Raw genomic sequence first — 18,837 nt, 5'->3', positions numbered from 1 at the left:
GAAATGTGCTCTGATGATACTAGAACTTTATTTTCTCCTGAAACAGTCACGCTGTCATACTTGACTTCATAGCTTTGTGAGTCCTTCTTTGCAAAGTAGGATTTCGGTGACTAAATGAAGTAAATCCTAGGGCTTTATCTTGGAAAAGGGCCTTTTCAATCAGACTAGAAGTTTAAAGGTGGTAGCGGTACAAGAGGCGATCACAAAAAAATGAAGCTTAATTCTGTTTGCTTATTTTTTTTCCTCAGACGTTTGTCCAAATCATTAGTTCCTTCTGCCTCATCGTCTTTAGAATCAACAGTTCCATCCGTATCTAAACCAGAAGTGGGAAGTGACAAAAAGACTGATGAGCAGCCAGAACCAGCAAGCAGTGTGAAGCTCCACAGGTGTTGAGAAGGGCCCCTGGGAAAATACCCAAATGGCTGAAGCTGCCAGGTATCGTGAAGTCAGAGGAGAGCTCTTGTTCTCAGCTCCCCAGAAGGCACGTTCCTCTGCTAAAGCTGTTGGATGTTGACAGTATTAATGAAGATGCCAACATAAGGCTTGCAGAACATTTGGTTCAGTGCTTGTCAGTCACAAATCAGTTTGTGACTGACTTCCCCAGTGAAGGCTGAGGTTTATCTGAATGCAGGCTCTGGGCATTGTTGACGCTGAATCTAATCCATATGATTCTTAACTATGTTCTGGGCTTAACGCGTTGAGTTCTTAACTATGCTAGTGTCGTTCAGACACTGACAGGCATGATACTCTGCGTACGAAGGGCCTATGTCACCTGTTTAAATCTCTGTTGTTATTTTTCCTTTGCTGGTATAGTCAGTTTTAGTACTTCCCTTTCTCTTTGTTTTTTTTTTTCTTTTGAGTTGGTCCTTTCTGGTTTTAATCTTCACTGCAAAACAGTAGTGGTTTTCCATAGTTAAAACTGCAACTAAGTTTCCATAATGAATTTCTTCTTGGTTTATCCTGATCAGAAAACTACAACCTTCTTTTTAGTCCCAGAATCAATAACTTCTGTGTGGTTTTTAGATAAGAATTTATAGAATTTATATTTATTTATAATCCTTCTTTAGAAGAAGGATTCCTGAATTAAACAATTGGCAATACTCACTTTTTGATGCAGTGGTGAAGAGGAGGAGAGGAGAAAGAAGAAAAAGGAAAAAAAAAGAAGACATTCAGTCAACCCCTTTAACGGCAATATAACTAGGAAGAATTATTTGGATTCCTTGGCAAATAATGCCAAATGTTAACTTCCTGAATGGGAATTTTAGTATTTGATTCTGGAAGATACTGTGGGGCCATCAGCTCCAGCAAGCATAGCATAAGGTGTGAAATGATTGCTGGAAGGCTGCGAACAGTGGGTTGGTGTGTTTCCCTGCTGTGGCGGGTCTGTTTCCCGTTTCCAGTATGTTTGAAGCATGCCACTTAAAAGTAGAACTTTCTTTCCCAAGCAAAAATTATCTGGCTAAAGTATAAAATAACATCTCACCTACCTGTGCAGGTTACCCATTAGCAGCTGGTATGAAAGGTTAATAACATGCTCTAACATGCATGTTGTTAACCCGTAGGATAAAGTTTCCTGCTCTGAGAATTATGATGTATTCACTATTCCATCTCCCTGAGAAGTGCTCCTGCGTGCTACCCAACTGTCGCCTGAGCACAGCAGCATATAGAGCCCTCAGCAACCAGATTGTGTTTTGAGAAATGATACAGTGCAAATTACTGATTGTTTTAATGCTCTTTATGTTTATTTTGTAGGTGGGAAGAGATGAAGCGTTCTGGGCTCCTGGATCAGTGAGCAGTCACCTGTGCCTCTTTCCTGATGGACTTAGAATGTGTAATAAATTGTTGGTGGCCCTGGAAGAGATCCTAATCAGTCTGAACATTAGTTATAAATAGAAAATTGCTGTTTCAGATGCCAGTTTCACCTTTTGGAGGAGTGGAAAGCCTGTTTGTGGTCTTCATGACTACAGAAGCAAGGTTAGAGGTTAAATTTAAGGTTTCTCGCATGCAAATAATATGAGGGGGAATAATATAAGGGGGAAATAATTCCTATCTGCTTTCTGTGACGGACTTTGTTTCTATCCATGTTTTTAAATTCAAATCTTCTCAGTTCTACCTTCAGAGATAACTTGAATCTAGCTGCCTGATCTCTAGTAGCAAGATAGAATCTGATTCAGTTTACCTATAGTTAAGTGCTGCCTAGAACAAGACCTCTCTTCTTCTTGCTGGCTGGGGTTGGTGATGCTGATAATTCTGGGCATACATGGCTGGAAAGTGAGTGAAGAGGAAGCACTTAGGTCACTTAAAACAGTTTTGAATAGGCTTTTCCTGTGAACTTCTTGGTCTGCTGCACTTGCATTGTTTTTCAATTGCCAGAATCTTGTTAACAAAGAACACAGGTATCTGTTAATGGAATGGTGTGGAGTTTGTTCTGCCCCGAGCTCTGTGTTTTATTTTCACTACATGTAATTAACATCAGTAGTTACAGTTACAGTCAGGAAAAAAACATCCAGTCAAAGGTTCTCTTCACATGACCTTGGATCTCTGGACTTCTGTGGTCCAAATGTTTCCACAGCAGAGTAGCCCTTCTCTGCAGTGCAGTTAGTGTACAGAGGGAAGCACTAGTTCAGATCTTTGCCTCCTGCAGATGTTATACAGGGAGGAATAGTGTTGGTTAGAATTGCGCCTATGCTAGAGATGAATTCTTTAGTGCCACAGTGGCCATGGTGCTGTATTTTATTTGAAGTCTTCTCCATGGATCAGTGATTCATGCTGGACAGCTGGGGCTCCATGTCATGGTAATAACATGTTTTCCATTTGCCCTGTGTAGACAATTGTTGCCTGAACTACATGTGCATCTGCACAATTGTACATGTAATAAAGCAGACTGGCCACGGGAGGCCTTTTTGTCGATCTCTTTGATAATGTGTTTCTTCCCCCAGTACTCAGTTTCTCTCTCAGTTCACAGGAACCTGCTCCCTTTTCAATGGGCCTGTCATGCCTCATTCCCTTCCTCCCGTTTTTTTTTCAACAAAGCAAAACAGAGCTTTGTACCATCTGAATGAACTTCAAAGTGGCTGGAAAGGGCACCCAGGGTTCCTGGCACTTGTCATTGTCTCCCAGCCCAGCCAACGTTTCCCTTCAGGTCTAATTACTTCCAAATGCTCCCAGATGCTTTGAAGAAACTCAGAGGGAGGGGGAGGCATGAAAGAAAGGTGGAAGAGGAAAAAGAAGACTCAAAGTGGAGGGAGCAGAATGCTTTTGCAAAACGTTGATTGATTTCTTATATGACACCCAAACATAAACAAGGAATGTGTGCGGCCACTGGCAGTGGGGAATGCAAGAGCACTGTGTACAGCTGCTGCTCTAAATCCTTTCTGTGGAAAGCAAGCCCTTCTGGCACTTGACGGGCTATAGAAGACCTACTACAGGAAAACAAAAAAACATTAGAATAATGCTTAAAGTTTATTACTTTAGTGGATTAAGGGTGGGCTGAGCCTGTGCTCCATAGGACTAACTGTGTCTTGGTTCGGGTGCTGTCTCAGGCTTACTCATTTCACAGAAGTCAGAGGCAGACTGGCTGGAGCTGCTTTGCTGCAGGGGTCAACTGATAGCCACAGCTAATGATAGGTGGTGATATTCTTGTGCTGGTGTTTTTGACTCACAGGGTTAGAATAAACAGAAGCAGTCTGGTTGGTAGGAAGTACAGTGTGCTTTCAGATCTGCTAGTATTGTTTTTTTTGAAGAGCATAGGCAACATCAAGTAGTGCTGATTTGCTTAGCTAGTTTGATTCCACCAGTTTTGACAAAGAGAGAGTACCATAACTATCACCTGCAAGTACCTGATATGGGAAAACAGAAGGAAAAGTTTAGGGACACAAGCAGCAGTATCATTATTACTGGGGCAGTTTCATGGGTTAAATACAGGTGTGAGGATTAGGAGACTTCATATTGCTGACTCTGCATTACCTCAGCCAGTTTTGCCCATGCTTGGCCCTTGTGTAACTCAGCCATGCATCAAACCTAATTTAATCCACTTCTCTTTCAAGAGAGTGAAAAATTGGTGCCTTCAACAGCTAGACCAGAAGTCTTATTCCTCCCTATGTGAAGAAGAGTTAGCCTTAGCTGCTGCCGCTATTAAAATACTGCTTTTCTACTAACATTCACATCAGTGATCCTCTTCAGTCCTTGTGTATGGACCAGGTATGTTGGGGAAGTGAACTCGAGCCTTTTTAGGGCAGCAGCTTTGAAAGGTGCGTGTGTCACTAGAAGTCAGAATGGCAGGGGGGAGATGGATTTGAAATCTGGAAAAGGCAAGAAAGTAGGAGTGAATTCTTTAAGAGGGACAAGATGTCCTGGTTATTTAAGACTGCAGGCTCTTCACTAAGGAAGTTGCTACAAGGATTCCTACCCTGCCACAGAACAATACATGCAGGTACCTCATGAGCTGGACTTGTTTCAGTGTTATTTCTGCTATAGTAGCTAGACTCATCCGTGGGGTTTTGGGCATTCAAAGGTAGTATTACTTGCATCTTTTTGCTATTGCCTTTTTTACCATATGGTTGTGGAGCTGAAGGCTGAACTAGGTCAGTTCCTTCATTGGTTTCGTTGTACAGCTGCACAAACAGTTGTTTTGGCAAAGAGGCTGCAGTGCAGAGTGGGGGCACTGCTTAAGCTGGTACTGTCATCAGAATGTGTATTAAATGGTGGTTTTAGCTGAAGTTTCCAAGTGGCTGATGTCCTGAGTGATGACCTTGATAGCTCTTGGCTGAAAGAGTACAGTGACCTACTTGAGCCTTGGCCTGCTACAGCTGTCAATGGGGAAAAAATGGCTTGCTATTACTAATCGTAAGACGACAGAAGCCAACAACAGGGAGTGTGCAGTCCTTAAGACACGCTGGTGTCAGCTGCGTTTTGCGCAGCCAGCTATGTATTTCCCAACAAGGCCAGCTCAGTTGTGTGGGTCCTGCTACATGTGTAAGGTTTCTTATTTCACAGCTTCCCCCCGTGCCCCCCCCCCGCTGGCTGAGGGGCCAGGCTGTCCCGTGATGTGGGATTCTCACACATGCTGTTTGTTATTCTGTCCTTTTTTCGTTTCGTCCTACAAAGATTTAGAGAAGAGGGTGGGTGAAGGGGGAAACTTTGCAAGTCTTTGAAGCAACTTGACTTTCGATGATGAATTGCAGCAAAGAGCTACACAAGGGAGGGAGACTCAGTTTTAATTTATTGATGTTTCTTTGTGAGAACAAATTTATAGCAGAGGGCAAGCAGCTTCTGAGGAGAATATCAAACGGTTAAAAGGTTCCAAGCATTCTTTGATGTCACAGCCCAGGAGAAATACTGGAAGGTAGTGAGGGACAGACACTGTTTATTTATAAAATAAAGATCAATTACCTGCTTTTGGCAAGAGCTGGTGACTGAGCTCCTGTTAACAACCTATTCATTAGACAGGCTTGGAGCTGGACCTAAAGCTTCTGCCACGGCTGCTTGCTGAGGCGATGAGAGCCTGCCGCTTGGACGACGTTTCCAGCCATTAAGTCTTTCCATGATCTCTGTGAAGCAGCACCTGTTTCTCACATTAGCTGAGAAAGCAACAGCATCTTACTGTGTTGTGAAGTACAGGCTTCTGTTAAAGGAGTACGGCAGCAAGATGGAAACCAGTTACACACTTAGCCGACGAAAAGAAGCGTGTGGCACCCTTCTCAAAACAGCACCTGACAGCAGAGTGGCCCGGGGCTTTGTTGTGCTTGGTAGAGGGCAGAGGGAACAGAAGCAAAATGGCAGAGAAAGAAAAAGTTGGGACTGCTCTTCCTAGAGCTAGCCTCAGGATGAGCCAGATGTTCACTGTCAGGTCACGATCTTCTGCTGGCAATCCACGTGTGCGTCTTGAGGCTTCTAGAAATCCAGGAGCTGTGAAGAGAGAGCAGCAAAGCCAGTCAGCACATCTGCTGGGTCCCCGAAACATCTCCCAAAAGGAAGAGGATTAAGCTGCTTCAGTCCACATCCTTATCCTGTCCAAGTGCAGGTCAGCTACAGCTACCTACCAGCTGTGGCAACACCTTCTCCACGTGCTCCATATCCACTTTCTCCAGGTCCTCCGCCTGAGCCTGCCGTGCTGCTCGTGCCGCTGCTTCTGCAGTACAAGGGTAAGGAAAGGGGCTGAGGGGGCTGAGGGGTTCCGTGTGCGGTGCTGACACGGTGTCGGGGCTGCCGCTCGGGGAGGAAGACGCAGTCCCTGGAACGAGGGGGCCGTTCACCGGCCCCTCCCGCCTGCGGCAGCAGAGCTGGAGCCGGGCGGGCCGGCTGCTCGCGGCGGAGGCGGGGGTGCCGTTCCGCGGCGGGACTGGGGTGAGGGGGTCGCCTCGAAGCGGTAACGGGCCGCCCCCGCCCGCCCCCCCTTCCCCGGTTCAGGCTGGCCACGGGCCCGGCACCGGGAGCAGGTGCTGCACGCTCACCTCGGACGAAGACGTTCAGCATCTCTGCCATCAGCAGCTGCGCGTCGCTGTTAACTGCAACGACAAAGCGTTTACAGAGGGCGGGGGCCGCCCCCGCCCGCCGCCGCCGCCGCCGCGGTACCTCGCGTCCTGCCGTCCCGGAAGTGGAGGCGGAGCAGCCGGTCCACGGTCTCCTGCGCGGAGAGGAGAGCGGATGAGCGAGGCGGGGGCAGCCCGGGGCCGAGCCCCCGCCCGGGCCCACCGCACCTTCCTGAAGCCGTCGGCGCGGCCGTTCCGCTCCTCCATGGCGCCGCGCGCTCCGGACCGCGCCTCCCGGAAGCGCGCGCCGTGCGGGGGCGGGGCGGCGCCGGTGCCTCCGCCGCCGTCAGCGCCGCCCCCGGCCGCGGCCGGTACCGCGCTCTGCGGCCGCGGCCATGGAGGGGCTCGGGCGGGCCTACGCGCGGCTGTGCGCGGCGGGCGGCGCGGCGCCGCAGGAGGCCGTGCTGCGGCAGCTCGGCGAGGCGCCGCGCCGCGGCCGCCTGGACCTGGCGGCCCAGAGCCTCTCGCTGGAGACGTGCGGCGCGCTGGGCCGGCTGCTGCGCGGCGCCGCGCCGCTCGCCGAGGTGCTGCTCGGCGACTGCGGCCTGAGCGAGGAAGGTGGGCGCGGGGCCCGCGGCGGCGGCGGGCGGGGGCGCGCCTGCCGGGCCGTCCCCCTCGCGGCGGGCGGGCGGCAGGCGGCGGCGAGGCGGAGCGGGGGCCGCGGGGCCGTGCCCGGCGCCCGCCCTCCCGCTCCGCTGGCCCGCGGACGAGAGGCCGCAGCGGGGCTGTGCCGCGGCCCGGCGGCAGGAGCGGGACCGCGGTGGGTCTCGAGTCGTCCGCCGGCGGCGGGACGGCCGGAGGGGCAGTTCGTGTTTCGGTGTGCGCCGGGCGGGGCGGCGGCTGTGCGGTTGCCAGAGGGGTTTTCCCGATGCCTTCGAGAGTACGACTGCTGTCGTTGGCCTCGAGGATTCGGATGATAATCTGCTGGATCTGATTACTAGATCATTAAATCTAGCAAGCGTGGAATGGGGATTCTGTAGGACGCAGGATGAGTCCCTCCTGCACGAGCAGGGTTAAGTAAGGCAGCTACAGCGGCTTGTCTGCGTGGCCTGCCTGGACGTGGGCTGTTTTCACAGCTCCCTTGGGAAGGTACGTAGGACGACGTGCAGCTCTGTACCCGGGCACCTCTTTCTCTCAGAACATACGAAAGATCTCCTGCCCTGCAAGTTCAGACTCATGCCTCCCAGCGGCAATGGCTACTTACGGAGTCGTTTTAGCCGCATCTCCTGAGCTGGCTGCTTGAAAGGATGCCTTCTCTTCCAGCTCAGGCAGAGGGTTATGTATATGAAATAAACAACTCTCTGGTTTTGTTTTTTTTCTTAGGTGTAAAACTTCTGTTGCATGGTCTTTGCTCCAACACCACAGTCAAATCTTTGGATTTGAAGGTGAGTCTGAATAAAATTAAGACAAAGAGGTGGGGAAGGAAATAGGAGCACAAGCTTAATCAGAGTTAGAAGTAGACAGTCCTGGATTGTCCTGCAGGATTGTTCTACAAGATGTGTACTTCTGTAAAGTTCTTGTCCTCAAGTACTGAGTCCTTGCCTCCTTAACACCATGTCACGACTTTCCAAAGTTACTTTGCAGCTCACCTTTGCCTGTTTTTATTCAGTTACTCTGTTCCGATAGCAAGTTATTGCTGTATATCTTTTGTCAGTTGCTGCTTGGTGAGATGAGGCACATGTATGCTTTTCTTTGGGGTTCTGTATTAATCAGTGAGTTACTGGTTGTTTGGCCTGTGCTTCCGTTGAGTTTATCCAGCTTGCCAGTGTCTTTCAGCTAGCCTGGGGCTTGGAACTAAGCATGCACTTTCAGATGTGATGATCACTCTACTGTAAGAGTGACTTTCGGTCTGTATTCCTCTGGCGCGTATCTGTTCCTTTGAATCTACAGTCTAAACTGCATCACACCTTTCTCATCTGTGCTGGTGCTGGCCACGCCCTTTTTAATGAAGTGTGTTGAGATGGTTCTGCTTGTCTAGAATCGCGTTTTCCGTCCCATCGTGGGCCATGCTGGCCCCGTGCTATCCTGTGATTTTTGTGAGCTCTCAGTCATGACGCCTTACAAGACTAGCAGTGTATGTATCTGCTGTTCTCTCAGATTCTTTAATTTTCTGGAAAGCTGACTGATACATGAAACAAGTGTTACTCAGACCACCTTTGACAGACTGAAATCAGTGGTATAGCTGGGGTGCACCAGGTGGTGTTTGATGGGATAGCTGGATTTGGGACAGGGTGTAGCCTACTGATCACCTGGGACTTTTGTTTCAGGGAAATAACCTGCGAACCATGGGAGCTGAGGCTTTGGGAAAACTTCTTAGGGAGAACAAATCCATCAGGAGGTAAAAAAATTGTGTCTACCTCTCTTTCTGTTGTTCCTGCAAGATGGAACACAACATTAGAAAAGGATTGAGGGTGGTTTTTGTTGGGGTAGGAGGAATGTCAAGTGGTGCAATTTCTTGTGAAGGATGGGACAGGTGAAAGAGTGAGAACTGGAGGTGCCCCTTCCAAGGATGCAGGGCCCTAGCAGCATCCTGCTGTCTGAAACAGAGTCTCTATTAGCAGAGCTGGGTGTTTGAGTGGGTACCATGATCCAGGTGTTATTCAAGCTCTTGCAACTGTCCATTTACTTCATGACCTCCAATCCTGTCTGATTTTCCCTAGCCTAATCTTGGAATGGAACAGCCTTGGCATGTGGGAGGAGGGCTTCTCCTTTTTCTGCCAAGGACTGGGAGCAAACAAGTTTCTCCAGCGGCTAGATCTGCGCAATAACCAGATCAACCATCAAGGGGCTGGAGAGCTGGCCGTGGCACTGAAGCAGAATGTCAGCCTTCAGGAGCTCGGTAAGAGTGACTAGTTCTTTGCCCACCTACATATACACACGCACACGCACATATATCTTCAGGTTTGTTGCAGACTGCCCTGCTCTGCCAACTGGTCCGTGTCATCCCCAGTTGCTGTCAGTATGGAGTGCTTTACAGGCTTTGTGCAGAGAGTAAAGGCCACAGCCCCATGGCCTTTGGAGAGTGGGAACTGTAATTCGAATCTCTGGAACCAAACCTGTGGATGAGGATTGTGTTCTTGGAGCAGAACAGTTCTTAGTGGAGGAGGGGATGAGTTTGTTCCCGTTTGTGGATGCTCTTGGCATGCGTCATGCCAGACTCTGAGACTTACTTCGCACTTTGTCCTTCACAAAACTTTGTCCGTAGTTTTAGTGAGGAATTCCTCACTAAAATTCCTTAGTGAGGAATTTTGCCAGAATTGCCTTCAAGAAAACATGGCTCTTGGTGCTGGTTCTTTCTCATCCGCAGATTGTGGTTGTGCAAGGAAGGCTTGTGAGATGAAAGTGCGAGGGGCAGACTTGTGTACCTTTTGAACTGTAATGGCTTCCTGCACTTAAGATCCATCCTTGCCTTTCCTGCTTTGTCTGTCATTTTCCCTCTCTCTCATTCAGCTTGAAAAGGGAGATAGTATTCACCTGTGTTTGTGCTGAGACAATCTGGGACTAGTGAGCTGTGTTTTTAGATGTATAAAAAGTATGTTTTCTCTTGAGCCCTGTGTTTTTCAGCAGATGTGCAACTACCAGGGTGAAAGTTTGCTTTCTATATAGATTTACGCTGGAATAACATTGGGCTTCTGGGTGGCCGAGCTTTGCTGAACTGCCTGCACAGCAACAAGACCTTGAGAGACTGGAGCTGGCTGGGAACAATGTTCCTAGTGACATCCTGAAAGCTGTGGGTAAGTATTACTTGTTGCACGGGAAAGGATCAGTAACTCCTTTCCCATTTCAGCACTTGAGGGATACTGGGCACTTGCTGCTCCACTCTCTTTCTCAACAGCATTTATACAGTGCCCTACATCACTTCTTCTTGTCCTTTAGTGAGGGCTGGTCAGGTTGGAGGTGTCACTTTTACTAGTAAGAAGAAAAAATATAATTCGGATTGAATTAGAGATTACTACGACTAAAGTGGGAGAACATGAGACTCTGGTTTGCCTCTGAGTAGCCGAGTTTGGATATGGCTAATGCGGCATGTCCTTTGCCGTTGTCCTACCCAGAGTGGAACTCAGTGGCTCTCCTGTGACTGGGGTGTTGATTACCCCATGGACACTGCTCTCTTCAGTTTCACCTCACCCTGTGTCTGTAAGGTGAGAGCAGTCTCTCTACGTGGGCCAGCCCGAGAAGGGCTACTGTCTTGGTGCTTCCGATAGCCGAGTGTCAGCCTGAGTGCCATCTCTTCCAGCAGTGCTTGCTGTTCTGTTGCTTTAGAAACATGTGCATGCTTTCCTGCTCTCTCTGCATCAGAACAAGCCATGGATCACAACCAAGACCGTCAGACTATCCTGAGGGAGACCCAGAACCGAACACACATACTCAACAAGGAGGTTTTGAGTCTGAAGGATGAGAAGACCAAGCAGGTCAGCAGTCTTACATGCTGGCAGTTCAAATGGGGCAGCTGGAATCCTATGCTTTCCCTTGGTGTTCCCATGAAACACTCAGTGACAGGATTATTGTGCACCTGATGTTACGTGTGCATCGTTATGAGTGGGCACGCAGCATGGTTTAGTAAATCGAGTCCTTTCTCTGAGCCAGGTTGCCCAAGAATCAAATCCATGACAGTATGGGTATGGACACATGCCCTTCTGAACATATTCACTCTGGATTCTGGAGGAGCTTTGGTGATTTTTTTCACCCATATTCGTGCTTTTGGTTATTCTTTTGCAACTGGTTTGATATTTTCCAAGTGGTGAAAACCTAGAAATATGAGTCTTTTTTCCTTCTGACACCTAATAGTGCAGAGTCCCTATAGATGATGACCTCAGTCCGATGTACTAATGAACCCATCAAAGCTCCAGTTTGCTTGCTTTCAAGAGAGCGACTTGACCTGTCTTCAGCTGTCACTAGGAAGAGAAAGATGAAAAATGTGCTTCAAGCTGATGTCGTTTGTTTTCTCACTGACGTTTGCCTTGTTCGCAGTTCTTGGATTTGATGGACACTATAGACAAGCAGAGAGAAGAAATAGTCAGGAGTGACAGGTGAGTTGAATTTCTAAGTGCTTTCTGGTCTTTAATAGCAGAAATGGGCCCTCTCTGTTTCCTGGCAGAAATTACCTACCTTTTTTTTTCCCCCCAAACGCAGGGTGTCTGCAGCACGAGTCAGCCAGCTGCAGGAAGCGTTGGATGAACAGCACTCTATTATGAGTTCACTGAAAGCCAAGTATGGAGGAGGAGAACCTTAGCCTTCCCACTGCTCTGTGCTGCACAGGCAGTGCTAAGCAGATGCGTTAAAAAGGGAGATGATCTTGTAGAGTGGCTGGCTTACTATTTTGCTTAGTTTTGCAGTAATATGCAGAAATTACGGTCAGATCAGGCCTTTGGGTTTGCCACTCTAGAGACTTAGCCTGCTTTTAAGTAAAATTACAGTGCATTGGTGTAAGAGCAAGTGAATTACAGAGAGTGAAAAGGAAAAAAAGGATCATGGGGATGGGGGCATGTTCCTTGCACAGTTTACAGCCTGGCAAGAGTCTGCACCTGCTTCCCCTGGAAGTTGGCAGTATCCTCTAGAATCACTGCAGGTATGGAGGAACTTGACCAGCAAGATTGTATGCTTAGGAGCAATGAGGTGGAGCTGCCCAAAAGCGGTGTTAGATTAGGGACAATGGATTTAAACTGAAAGAGGGGAGATTTATATTAGATATAAGGAAGAAGTTTTTTACATTGAGGGTGGTGAGGCACTGGAACAGGTTGCCCAGAGAAACTGTGGCTGCCCCATCCCTGGAAGTGTTCAAGGCCAGGTTGGATGAGGCTCTGAGCACCCTGGTGTAGTGGAGGGTGTCCCTGCCCATGGCAGGGGGGTTGGAATGAGATGGTCTTTGAGGTCGCTTCCAACCCAAACCATTCTATGATTCTATAATATGATTCTATGATTATGTAAAGCCATATGCACATGACAGTGGTTAGACTTCAAACACTGAAGAGCCTGGCTCGTTCAGTTCTGTCAGGTAAAGGTAGTTTCGTTATGCCGTGCCTCAGTGTGGACGTGTCCCTCATGTACAGAGTAAGCAAATAGCTTCTGCTACTTGTGTTTAAAATTCTATCCCTGACTTTAAACAAACTTTGCAGTCGTATAAAATAGCCAACTTTGCTCTCCTGTGAGAGCTGGCAAATCCTGGAGGGGTCCAGGTGGGGAAAAGAGCTCATGGAAGACAACACAGGGAAAACATGATGGGGCACCAGAACACCAGGCTCTGAGAAGTCCCAGGTCACACACTGGTTGCAGAGGTTGCTGGGTGAGTGATGTCCTTTTCCCAGGGGCAAAAAATGCCTCGTTTAGCCAGCCTGATTTCATCCAGCCAAATATATATTAACATCTTGTACCATGTGGTGCAGAGAGCTCTCTGGAAGTGTCTCCCTTAGAAAGGACTCTGGAAAGTGTTTCTCTGTATAGGCTGCAGATGACTGAAGCTGCCCTGGCTCTGTCTGAGCAGAAGGTGCACAACTTGGGAGAGCTACTGAATGCTGCAAAACAGGAGCAAACCAGCATGGCTGAGTGCCACTTTATGGAGCTCCAGCAGCAAAAGCAGGTGAGCTGGACAAGTCCTAGCTAGGTTTGAGAGCAGTATTCCAGGTCATACCTGGTTTGTGTAGATTTGGGGGATGCTGGATGGGATAGGCAAGCATGATTTCTGCCGCTGGTGGGTTAACCACAGCTGCCATGACAGAAGTTCTTATGTAAATTAGGCAGGTGAGTGTGAGGTGTAGAGAGGAGCAATGGTGTTTATGGGGTGGGTGGGATTTAGTTACATGTGGTGTTGGTTGGGGCAGGTTGGCAGTGCAAGAGCTGAATACAGGTTCTTAATTTTGATTCTGTTTGCAGGAAGGTGTTGATCGGGAAGGCAAACTTTTGCGTGACTTGTCTGCTGCCAGTGAGAAAAATCTGCTTCTAAGAAACCAGGTAGGAAAGCAAGTCCAAGGCTGAGGAGCAGGACTTGGACATTATTCACTTCTGCTGTGTATATATGTCCCCTACTTTGATCCTTGTTTGTGTCTCTGCTGATTGTTCTGTACAGCCAACTTTCTCTGCTAATAGGAAACGAAATTCCTTTGTGGTGGTAATTTCCTTGTAGGTGGATGAGTTGGAGAAGAAGTGCAAAGTGCAGCAGGATCAGCTATTCCAGTTAAAACAAGACCTGACCAACACAACTGCAGAGCTGAAGCTGCGGGCTGTCCAGGCTGAGGGTGAGTGGAGGAGCAGAAACATCACATGGACACCTGTGGTTTGGGATTATTGTCCATGAGTCAGCGATACAACGCAGCCAAGGAGAAAGGGTGGAAGAGTTTGGAAAAGAGCAGAAATATAGCCTGTGTAGCAGGAATGCCATAATTGTGATATGCCTGCTTTTATTCTGCAGAACGCCTGGAAACGGAGAAGAGAAGATTTAAACAAAGCCTTGAAGACATGGAATCCCTTCGAGTAAAAGAGGTAAGAATGGGATTTCTGCAGCATCCTGAGGTTAGTCTCTCTTTGGTCCTGACATACAGGCGCCGCTGGAGGTCATTGCTGTCAGCTGCTCTTAAGCTTAAAAATTAGTGTACTCAGACTTACTGTGGGAATAATAGGCCATTTCTGCAAGCAAAGCCTAGCGGAGGAGATCACAAGACATTCTACCAGCTAGTGAGATTTTGACACTTGCAAGAGCGTGGGCCAGAGTGGTTCGTGGTTCTACAAAAGAGGCCTGGAGGCTGGCCCTCATGTCAGTCTTGCTATATAGAGAGGTAATTACGAATAAGCTGTCTTGTCATGCTCACCGAAATAAAGATGTGTTAATGAAGGAAATTGAGACATACATGCTGTATACAACCGTTCCTTTAACAGGACTCAGCTTGCTAGTTCCTTCTCTGTTATGTTTCAGGGGGATTCTGTCTGAGTGTGGACAGAACAAGTGGCTGTGATCACCTCTCTTTGGAGTGTTTATTGAGGTGTGAAATCTCTCAAAATAAAGTTATACCAATAGATTTCTCTGAAGTTTTTGAAATCTTGTAAGAAAAGACATAGGCCAGGAAGATATTAGCCATATTACAACTAGAAAATGAATCTCTGGTGTTTTGTACCACTTGAAGATGAGAGCTTGGACTCTGTATCTTTCATCTTGGCCTGGAAGGGATCTCTGACTGAAGTCCGCAGTTTCTAGAGGGCAGATTCTATCTCTATTAGTGGAGCTCTGAGGGAGGTAAGAGTTTTCTTTGGTGGTAGGTGGGTCAATGAGAGGATGCTCTTTCTCATGCCAAATGGCCATACTTCTATGCCTGAAGATAGGAGTGGTTTTCTGGCACTTGCTTAAATGGTTTCTACTGCTTTGCAGGTGGATCGTATGACACAGCACATTGGGGCCAGTGAACGTTCCATGCAGGACCGGATCCAGAGGCTGGAGGCCATGAGGATAGCTCTGGAGGAGGTGAGAATGGATGCTCCGGGAGCATTGGAATGCTCCGGTAGTAGAGGTGGGAGAAGGCTGCCAGGGAAGCTTTGTGAAGTCTTCCAGTGCTGACGCAATCTGTGTAAAGATCCTCATGTGCCGTACAAAGGAGCAGAAAACAGCAGTTCACCAGCTAAAATTATTTTTAGTGTGTTGGACTAAGGAAGGAGAAGGTTCCAAGGAGAAACTTGCGGATTCTGATCGAACAAAAATAAAGTTTCCATTGAACCATGGTTAGATGCTTACCAGGATTTGACTTCACAAGTTTTGTGTGTGGTTCCAAGTAGCGTAGCATATTTCTCCTTATCTGCTCCCCCCGCTAGATCCAGTGCTGCCCACTCCTGTTCCCCTGTCTTTGGAAAGCTTCATCCATTATTGCTGTCATATAACTGAAATTCTCATTGAATTTAGATGGCAATCTCAGGGTGAGAAAATATGCGTAATCTGGGTTTGTTTTCCCTGCTCCTGAGAGAGGGAGACAGCCGTGTCATGTAGCAGACTGGAAGCTGCTAATGTTTTCTGGTCAGTGTTGCAGTGATGCAGCTTCTCTAACTGGAATGATCTTTCATGTTCCCGTGGCAGGAGCTGAGCCACGTCAAAGCAGCTGCACTCACTGAGCGAGGCCAGGCAGAGGAGGAATTAATAAAAGTTCGGAATCAGGCACGGTTGGAGGAGGTAAACAAGACCTGTCTGTGGGCCCTGCCTCTGTGGGGAGGGGTGGATTTGACTGCCTGGACTATGTGTTTGGGTTGGGGAACTGCTGAGTAACTCCCTGCTCTGGGTTTCACTGCCTGCAAGTGGTGCGATTTGTGAAGAGGGAGTCCTGAGAAGTCTGCTTTGAATTGTCTCTGGAATGTAACCACTATCCCCACCTGCTCTGTGCTTTCCAGTAGTAACAAAATTCATGTGGATATTGCCATAGCAGATTTCATCTGATTTGCCAACTTCTGAAGCTAACAGCCAGCTGTCGATCCTTCTGTTTAACAGCAGCTTTCATGTGCTGCTCCTGTTTCTCTGGACTCAGAGGAATTTCCACAGGTGGCTACTGACGCTGGATAAAAAAAAGTCACTGCAGAGTTCACTTTGTGAAAATGACAATGAAGTCAACACCCTGTGAAAGAGAACAAGGAATGAGGAAAATACACCAAAGATATTAGAATGTTTACTTACTTGTAACGTCACAAAAGAAACGTGTCTACGGTGGGACACTGCAGTTGCTTCGCTGGGTACAGTGGTTCTTCAGAGCCATTTGGGATATGGAGGAAGCGAAGACAGAGCATTGGTTGTAAACACTGGCCGTGGCATCGGTGCTTCTACCAAGGACATGGCTCCCTTTCTCAGCGAGTGAACTGGGCATTGCAGCGTCTCCATCAGAGTGTTTTTCCTGGCAACAGATGGCAGATTAGATCCACTCCTGAATGCAAGGGAGAAGCATTCTTATCTATTATGGCTGAGTTCTGTGCTCGTTCAACCAAGGGTTCACTGTGTTGGGAACGAAAAGAGGAGAATCCCTTCGCAGGAGTGGAATGGGACTGATGTATTTTCATTTTCCTTTGTGTCTTACAGCAGCAACGACTAGAACACTTAGAAGAGAAGCTGCGGCTGATGACTGAGTCACGAGATGAAGCTCAGACCTGCTGCCTTAAGCAAAAACAAATGGTTGCTGAGGCCCAAGCCAAAGCAAATCAGTTGACCCTGCATGCTGATGGACTCAGAAGGCGGCTAGAGGAACTTCAGCAGGTAATTTGGACTGGAGCACAGATGTAGTCGCCACAGAGGCAGAACAAGTTCCTGAAGTTATTTGGTTATTAACGGATTTATTTTTGTGTGTCAGGACCTGAACAGTAAAGAAGAGGAGAAAGTGACAGAGGTGAATAAAGTGAAAGTGGAATTACAGGAGCAGATCGGACACCTGCAGGCTGAACGCACAGCACAAGAAGGGCTGAGAGAGAAGATTGCAGCCCTGGAGAGACAGCTGAAAGGTGATGGATCCTTTCGTGCTTCTCAAGTGGTAAAACTGGGTTACCCTACAGTGGGCCTGGAACTGAGCTACGCTTACAGGTAGTGACAGCAGTGCTTCCTGCCTGTGCGTACAACCATGAATTGTACCCTCCATCCTGATGTATTTGCAGGGATTCTTGTCCTCATTTTATAGAGACCAAGACTCAGATAACTACCCAAAGCTGCACAGCAAGCAAAACGTTTGGATTTCCTGCACAGTAAAGTGTAAAATCTTGTCTGTGTGAAACTTCACATTGTCTCATGCAGCTTCTCTCATGTGCCTGTTGATCATCTTGCCTTTGGCTGTGCCTGTATGAATTGCCCCTGTTTATTCTAGGGACACCCTAATTTTCTTTACTAATATTGCTGTTCTTTCACAGCCCTATCAAGTAATCACCGCGAGGCACTGCTGGACAAAGAAGGTGAAATCTCCATGCTGCTGGAGAAGCTAAGAATGAGAGAGGCAGACATCTCGAGGATGAGGGAAGAAGAGGCCCAGCGAGCAAGTTTCTTGCAGAAGGCCATCATGGCATATGTGCAAGGCTCCCCCTTGGGGACACACAGTTCTAGAAAATGAGAGCATGGCTTAAAGAGTCCAGATACCTGCTGTCAGGATGAGGGTCAGCAACTCAGGTGCAGCCCCTTCTTTCTAAGTGGGACAGTTTTGTCACGGTGGGGTGACACGAAGGCTTGCAAACACAGAAAATCGCTCTTGCTCTTCAGAAATCTTGCTCCTGACTGCATAAAGGAGAGAAGGAAACAACCATCCATGACAGGGATAGAGGCTCATGCGTCTGAGTTCGTGATGTGAAGCCCTTCCCCTGCACTGCTACAGCATTTGAAGTAGTTTCTGTGTTCTTTCACACAGCAACAGTCTGTCGGCACACCTTGTTACCACAGGGTTGCACGTTCCCTGGGCAGCGATCCTTCTGAAGCCAGGGCTGTTGACAGTGAAACCTGGTTAATGACGGGCAGCAGTGTTTGCAGCTCCCTGTAGGCGGGAGCCGTTTTCTTTGCTCATGGGGTCCTGAAGCTACTGGAAACACGAGATCTTACCCACCTGTGCTTTTATTCCCAGTGCTTAGAGATGGAAGCTGTGGCTGACAGGGCTCACTTTGGCTCTTTTACCCTGCACCTCTGTGGCTCTGGCTGTAGCGATGGGCAACAGATACATGATATGTAGAAACAGCTACGCAGAGGAGGACTGCTGTGGAGTGGCTATCGGTATCCTTGTTGGACAACTGGACTTTGGCCGTGGTTCAAGCCTCTACAACATTAACTGGTATGGAAAGGCTGGGGTGGGGTGCGAGGGGTCAGCATCTGTGCTTCCTCACTTGTGAACTGCAGCCCTTCGCTGGAGTTCTTGTGGCCAAAATGCAACAGGATTTCAACCCACTGTGACAAATGGGAAAACTGTCTCCCACTGTCTTCTCAGGATCGTGGAGCCCAGTGCAGTTTTCGGGGCTTTAGCCTGGAGAGGAGCAATGCTTCTGACTCACCGCTGGGGAGTTAGTTGCTTCTCAGAGCACAAAGGGGAGAAGGTGCTTCCTTTTCCACAAGTCCTCATGTGGCATGAGAAAGGGAAGGGGTGCTAGGGTCTGAGTTGGAGAAAGCGGAGACCTCTGCCCGACAGCAGCACGAGAGCCTCTTGTTTGTTTCTCCGGTGAGTCTGTGGTGAGAGAAATGGACTTGCAGTACGTGTTTTAGGCAGCAACTGGAAAAAGAAGCTTCCTGTGTGGACTGGGTGGTTTGTGTTTGTGATTTTTCATACTGGGTTTTGCTCTGCTTTTTTTAATAAAGAGCTTTTGCGTTTTGCTGTAATACTGGACAGTGACA

General features: G+C 48.2%; 3 protein-coding genes across 3 annotated transcripts in view; 2 read left to right on the top strand and 1 right to left on the bottom strand.

Moving 5' to 3' along the window:
• Positions 1–2,356, top strand: part of ASPSCR1 (ASPSCR1 tether for SLC2A4, UBX domain containing) — a 45,963-nt gene extending 43,607 nt beyond the window's left edge. Inside the window, 3 exon segments of the mRNA XM_086623979.1 lie at positions 249–370; positions 373–435; positions 1,753–2,356. Of these exon segments, the coding sequence (XP_086480105.1) occupies positions 249–370; positions 373–435; positions 1,753–1,766 (199 nt within the window). The 3' untranslated portion in view covers positions 1,767–2,356.
• A 2,846-nt stretch (positions 2,357–5,202) lies between these two features.
• On the bottom strand, positions 5,203–6,748 carry CENPX (centromere protein X). The gene is made up of 5 exons (XM_086624152.1): positions 6,699–6,748; positions 6,574–6,625; positions 6,453–6,506; positions 6,042–6,130; positions 5,203–5,907 (listed from the first exon to the last, which is right to left on the bottom strand). The coding sequence occupies exons 1-5, from the start codon at positions 6,735–6,737 to the stop codon at positions 5,893–5,895; spliced, it is 249 nt and encodes an 82-aa protein (XP_086480278.1). The 5' UTR covers positions 6,738–6,748; the 3' UTR covers positions 5,203–5,892.
• A 117-nt stretch (positions 6,749–6,865) lies between these two features.
• LRRC45 (leucine rich repeat containing 45) lies at positions 6,866–18,770 on the top strand. Its single transcript, XM_086624082.1, is given in 18 exon segments — positions 6,866–7,088; positions 7,854–7,915; positions 8,798–8,868; positions 9,191–9,369; positions 10,137–10,208; positions 10,211–10,264; positions 10,830–10,942; positions 11,502–11,560; positions 11,664–11,741; positions 12,972–13,107; positions 13,401–13,478; positions 13,651–13,762; positions 13,936–14,006; positions 14,887–14,979; positions 15,583–15,675; positions 16,567–16,740; positions 16,835–16,982; positions 17,382–18,770. Coding segments are annotated over 18 exon segments (2,013 nt in total). The 3' UTR covers positions 17,579–18,770.
• Positions 18,771–18,837: the final 67 nt, after the last annotated feature.

Source organism: Tauraco erythrolophus, chromosome 20 (assembly GCF_009769465.1).
Source record: "Tauraco erythrolophus isolate bTauEry1 chromosome 20, bTauEry1.pri, whole genome shotgun sequence".
NCBI lineage: Eukaryota > Metazoa > Chordata > Aves > Musophagiformes > Musophagidae > Tauraco > Tauraco erythrolophus.
This window is presented reverse-complemented; position numbering and strand designations above follow the sequence as displayed.

What these genes read in the sequence shown, in the direction of transcription:
- CENPX (XM_086624152.1), bottom strand. Translation starts at nt 6,737, where the DNA reads ATGGAGGAGCGGAACGGCCGCGCCGACGGCTTCAGGAAG. An exon ending in GCGCCGACGGCTTCAGGAAG is followed by an intron (nt 6,626 to 6,698) that starts GTGCGGTGGGCC and finishes CTCTCCGCGCAG; the next exon opens with GAGACCGTGGACCGGCTGCT. An exon ending in CCGGGACGGCAGGACGCGAG is followed by an intron (nt 6,507 to 6,573) that starts GTACCGCGGCGG and finishes TTGTCGTTGCAG; the next exon opens with TTAACAGCGACGCGCAGCTG.